Source organism: Mauremys mutica, chromosome 17 (genome assembly GCF_020497125.1).
Source record: "Mauremys mutica isolate MM-2020 ecotype Southern chromosome 17, ASM2049712v1, whole genome shotgun sequence".
NCBI lineage: Eukaryota > Metazoa > Chordata > Testudines > Geoemydidae > Mauremys > Mauremys mutica.
Window position 1 is genome coordinate 11,904,890 of NC_059088.1, and position 5,593 is coordinate 11,910,482.

The following is a 5,593-nucleotide window of genomic DNA, read 5'->3' on the forward strand; positions in this document are numbered from 1 at the left end:
AGGTCAATAACGTGCCACACTGGTAATTAGTACAAAGGGTCAATGTTGGGATATTGTTAGCCTTTTTCCAGAGGGTCTGGCTGGAGAGTCTTGCCCGCATGCTCGGGGTTCAGCTGATCGCCATATTTGGGGTCGGGAAGGAATTTTCCTCCAGGGTAGATTGGCAGTGGCCCTGGAGGTTTTTCGCCTTCCTCCGAAGCATGGGGCAGGGGTCGCTTGCTGGTGGATTATCTGCTACTTGAAGTCTTTAAATCATGATTTGGAGCATTCAACAGCAGAGTCAAGGGAGAGAATTATTTCAGGAGTGGGTGGATCGGCTTATGTGGCCTGCATCTTGCAGGAGGTCAGACTAGATGATCATAATGGTCCCTTCTGATCTTGAATTCTATGATTCTATGATTCTATGATTCTATTGAGGTTGCAGGAACAAACCATCCCGATGTGTAGGAAGAAAAGTAAATATGGCAGGCGACCAGCTTGGCTTAACAGTGAAATCCTTGCTCGTCTTAAACACAAAAAAAAACAGCTTACAAGAAGTGGAAGATTGGACAAATAACCAGAGAGGAGTATAAAAGTATTGCTCAGGCATGCAGGAGTGAAATTAGGAAGGCCAAATCACACTTGGAGTTGCAGCTAGCCGGAGATGTTAGGAGTAACAAGAAGGGTTTCTTCAGGTATGTTAGCAACAAGAAGAAAGTCAAGGAAAGTGTGGGTCCCTTGCTGAATGAGGGAGGGAACCTAGTGACAGAGGATGTGGAGAAAGCTAGTGTACTCAATGCTTTTTTTGCCTCTGTCTTCACAGACAAGGTCAGCTCCCAGCAGGGGCGGCTCTAGTAATTTTGTCGCCCCAAGGAGGGCGGCGCGCTGCGGGGGGCGCTCTGCCGGTCACCAGTCCCGCGGCTCCGGTGGACCTCCCGCAGGCATGCCTGCGGATGCTCCACCGAAGTCGCGGGACCAGCGGCCCCTCTGCAGGCACATCTGCGGGAGGTCCACCGGAGCCGCCTGCCGCCCTCCCCGCGGGACGCCGCCCCAAGCGCGTGCTTGGCGCGCTGGGGTCTGGAGCCGGCCCTGGCTCCCAGACAGCTGCACTCTGCAGCATGGTAAGGGGAGGAGGTGACCAGCTCTCTGTGGAGAAAGAAGTAGTTCGGGACTATATAGAAAAGCTGGACGAGCACAAGTCCATGGGGCCAGATGCGCTGCATCCGAGGGTGCTAAGGGAGTTGGCCGATGAGATTGCAGAGCCATTGGCCATTATCTTTGAAAAATCATGGCGATCGGGGGAGGTCCCAGATGACTGGAAAAAAGACCCCTGACTTTCAGGAGAGAGGACCCCCCACACCGCTCCCTGCAGCACAGCTCCCCGAGCAGCACATAGGGACCAACACTGACGCCGGGAGTCTGTCTCTGTCCCAGCCCTGCCATGGCGCGTGAATACTTCACCCACAAGGGAGTGCTGTTCCAATGCCTGGATTATTCCCCCGAGAAGTTGAGCTACGTGGAGAACGAATTCCAGGTGCGGGACGATGACGTCTTCAACATCACCTACCCCAAGTCAGGTAGGGGAGAGTGTGTGTGTGTGTGTGTGTGTGTGTGTGTGTGTAGGGACATTAGATGGAAACACCAAACCCGTCACATGACCTGATTTCCTAGACGCCAGACTCCGGGTACCCCACCTCCGGCCCAGGGTGAGACAAAGCAGGCTGCTCCCTGGGGCCCAACTCGCCCACCTGGTGCTGGGCTGGCTCCCTGCAGACACACTCTGATCACAGGCTTTCTCCAGAGCCACCGGCAGGGCCGGGAGACCCCTGGCACAGCAAAGTGAGAGCTTCTGATTTTAGTGCTGTCAATGCACCTCAGCTGATGGGGGCTGGAAGCCAGGACTCCTGGGTTCTCTCTCTGGCTCTGGGAGCAGAGGGGGACCTAGCAGGTTGAAGGGTTGTTTCAGGCCCATTAACCCTTTCACCCCCAGGCACTAACTGGATGCTGGAGATTCTGAGTCTGATCCGTTGTGGCGGGGACCCCGGCTGGGTGCGCAGCGTGCTGAACTGGGAGCGGGCGCCCTGGGTGGAGAACCACCTGGGGCTGGAGGCTGCCCTGAAATACCCCCCGCCCCGGCTGCTCTGCTCCCACCTCCCCGTCCAGCTCTTCCCCAAGTCCCTGCAGCGCTCCAAGGCCAAGGTGAGAGGCGGGAGAGCAGGGGCTGCGGGTCGGGATTGAGGGGCACCGACAGGGCTGTGTGTCGGGAAGGGGGTGAATCCAGGGCTGCTGCTGGGTGTGAGTTACAGCAATGTGGGCGTGCGAAAGAGCAGGCAGCGGGGTGCGGCGAATCCTTCTCCCTCCAGAGAGGGTGATGGCCCGGGGTGGGTGGCTAATTGCTGGGTTCACTTGGCATCCCCCTCCCCTGATTGGTAGTGACCCCCCCATTCTCCCCAGATCATCTACACCCTGCGCTGCCCCAAGGACGTCCTGGTCTCGCTGTACCACTTCTCCAAGCTGCTGCACGTCTTCAGGGACCCTGGCTCACTGGACTCCTTCCTCGAGGACTTCCTGAGCGGGAACGGTGAGCAGCACCCTGCGGTCCTTGAGGGCCCTGCTGCAGCTAGGGATACGCAGGCAGCCTCCTCCCACCCAATGCCTGGGCTCCCAGCCACTCACTGATGGGATCCAGTTTGTGCATCCCCAGCCAGCTCTGAGCTGCCCTTTGCCCAGGGCCCAGCACAGCTTAATAGGCTGCTGCACGGCCGTCCGGCTGCGCACCATGGAGGGAACTTAGGTGGAGGTAGTGCTTAAGTTGTGCCAGGGCCCTGGCACCTCTGGGCCTGGCAGTTCAGAGCCTGGCACCTCCGGGCCTGCTAGTTCAGAGCCCCGGCACCGGTGGGCCTGGGAGTTCAGGGCCCTGGCACCGGTGGGCCTGGCAGTTCAGGGCCCTGGCACCTCCGGGCTGGCTGCATCAGTTATGAATGTAAAAAAATTGCTTGAGCCCCAGCACCACTTTACTTATAAATTAAACAGCAGGTGGGGGGGCCGGGTGGTGCCAGCTCTGGGGTCACTGTGCCGCTCTCCCCTGCACAGTGGCCTACGGCTCCTGGTTCGACCACGTCACCGGCTGGATGGGGCTGAAGGGCAACGAGAACTTCTTCTCCATCACCTACGAGGAGCTGCAGCAGGTAGATAAACCCCCCCTTGGGCCACACCCACATAACTCCACCCCCTGGTGACACCCTCACATAGGTCCTCCAGCCACCCCACACGTAACCCCTCCCCTAGAGCCATCCCCACATGTAACCCCTCCCCTGAGCCACCCCCACACGTAACCCCGCCCCCGAGCCACCCCACACGTAGCCCCGCCCCAGGCCCCAAGCCAGGTGGTGTTCTAGGGTGTTGCCAGCCCCAGCTCCCCAGGCCTCGGCGCCCATGCCCCGGGTGTTGGCTCCTCCTGGCTTTTGCATTCCTCTGCCCCTGGCCTGGAACAGGGTCTGACCTCAGGTGGCCAACGTGGCTCATGGCCAAGGCCCTCTGCCCTTGAAGGCGTCTCTTCCTCAGCGCCCAGTGGGGAGCAGGACCCTGCGGGGGGAGGGAACCGAGGCACATGTGGGCCATAAAATTGTCACCCTAGAATCACCCTCTTCATGGCAGCGGGTGTCTCCCCCAGGACCCATGGGGCAGCGTGCAGAGAATCTGCCACTTCCTGGGGAAGGAGCTGAGTGAGGAGCAAGTGGCCGCGGTGGTGGAGAACGCCTCCTTCCAGAGCATGAAGGGGAACAAAATGTCCAACTACTCGCAGCTGCCGGACAAGTACATGGACCACCAGAAGGGGGAGTTCCTGAGGAAAGGTGAGTCCAGGCCTGGGCTAGCAGGGGGCTGCGAGCTGGGACTGAGGGGCACCAGCAGAGCTTGCGGGGGCAGGGCTGGGGGGCAGGGGCTGTGGGTTGGGAGTGAGGGGCATGGGCAGAGCTTGCGGGGGCAGGGCTGGGGGGCAGGGGCTGTGGGTTGGGAGGGGCATGGGCAGAGCTTGCGGGGGCAGGGCTGGGGGGCAGGGGCTGTGGGTTGGGAGTGAGGGGCACCAGCAGAGTTTGCGGGGGCAGGGCTGGGGGGCAGGGGCTGTGGGTAGGGAGTGAGGGGCACCGGCAGAGCTTGTGGGGGCAGGGCTGGGGGGCAGGGGCTGTGGGTAGGGAGTGAGGGGCACCCTAGACCATACCCCCTGTGGTTTGCAGGGATCTGCGGTGACTGGAGGAACCATCTCTCGGAGGCACAGAGCCAGCGATTCGACACCGTTTACCGGGAGCGGATGCAGGGTCTGGGCATGACCTTCCCCTGGGACTGACGGCCTCGCGCCCGCCACATCTGTACCCGCAATACACCGGCCCTGTGCCACCCACGTGCTGCTGCTCTTACTGTGCCCTGGGAGATGCCCCCTGGGGCAGCCTCACTAGAGCGTCAGCAATAGGCAGAGCTGGGCTGGGGCATGTGTCCGGCAGAGGTCAGTGAGGACGCGCGCATGGCAGGGCTCAGATGAGGTGTATTTAAAATCTGTCCAGTGCAGCGTTTTCCTGGCCCTGCTTGCAGGCAGGGGGCTCTGCAGGGCAGTGTGAAAGTCTGCACAGAGCCAGCCTGGAGCATGACGCGGGAGATGGGCCTCTGTGCAGGGAGCAGCCTGCTCTGTCTCTCTCGGGTTTGGGTTCCTGTGCGTGAGGGCGCTGGATTCGAAGAAATAAAAGCAGGTGATGTGGCAACCTTCCAGCAAGAGGATTTGGTTTTTTAATCTAACTTCTCTGGGTTTGCCATGAACAGAACATGATCCCATCCAGCAGGGAGCAGCAGGAACAAACACACGCACGCACGCACACACACACACACACACACACACACACACGCTCTCTCTCTCCCCCCCAATACCACCCGCCTCCTTTCCAAAAGTTGTGATTGCTGGTGACCCAGTTCCCAGGTAGATCCCTGCAATACCCCCAGGGGCCAGGATGCTGTCGTACCATACGACACAATTCTCATAACTTCACATGCATTAATGATACGCATCTATGGAGAGAGAAATGACTTTCAGCAGATCATGCCCTTTCCCCTGATGCCTCACACGCCCTGCTTTATATGCAATATCACAATTATACATGTAAGCAGAGTCAGGATGAGCTCTACCCTGACATCTGGTGATGAATTATGGCGAGTGTGGAAAAGAATTTCAGGGGCTGATGGTGTTTGCATAGGCACACCCCCCCCCCCCACCTAGCATAGCCCACGGCAGCCTAAAATGTGGGATCCCCAATTTCTCTGTTATTGGGGCAGGAGGAATCAAGTGTTGTCACCCTGATTATGTGGATGAGGAACTCTGAAACTGTTTTATGACAGAGGGTCTCACCATCAATTAAGTAGCACTCGCTAGACAAGAGACATGGGTGCCAAAACCCAGTGAATTGAGAGAGGGTGTGGACAGGTGTGTGTATCTGATGGTATGGGCCCCTTCTGAGGGCACTGGCATACCAATTGTACCTCCTTTTCTCTCTCCATAGTTAAATAGCAGAGCTCATTTTGATTCTATTAGGAGTCTAGCTAGAGGCTGCTGAGCTGAATTTACTTTGGG

At 58.6% G+C, this 5,593-nt stretch overlaps 1 protein-coding gene across 1 annotated transcript; it reads left to right on the forward strand.

The window, feature by feature from the left end:
• The first annotated feature begins 1,405 nt into the window (after positions 1-1,405).
• On the forward strand, positions 1,406-4,747 carry LOC123351887 (sulfotransferase 2B1-like). Its single transcript, XM_044991568.1, has 6 exons — positions 1,406-1,556; positions 1,970-2,178; positions 2,434-2,560; positions 3,073-3,167; positions 3,653-3,833; positions 4,215-4,747. Exons 1-6 carry the CDS (start codon positions 1,421-1,423, stop codon positions 4,322-4,324), a joined length of 858 nt encoding a protein of 285 aa, XP_044847503.1. The 5' UTR covers positions 1,406-1,420; the 3' UTR covers positions 4,325-4,747.
• The last annotated feature ends 846 nt before the right edge of the window (positions 4,748-5,593 follow it).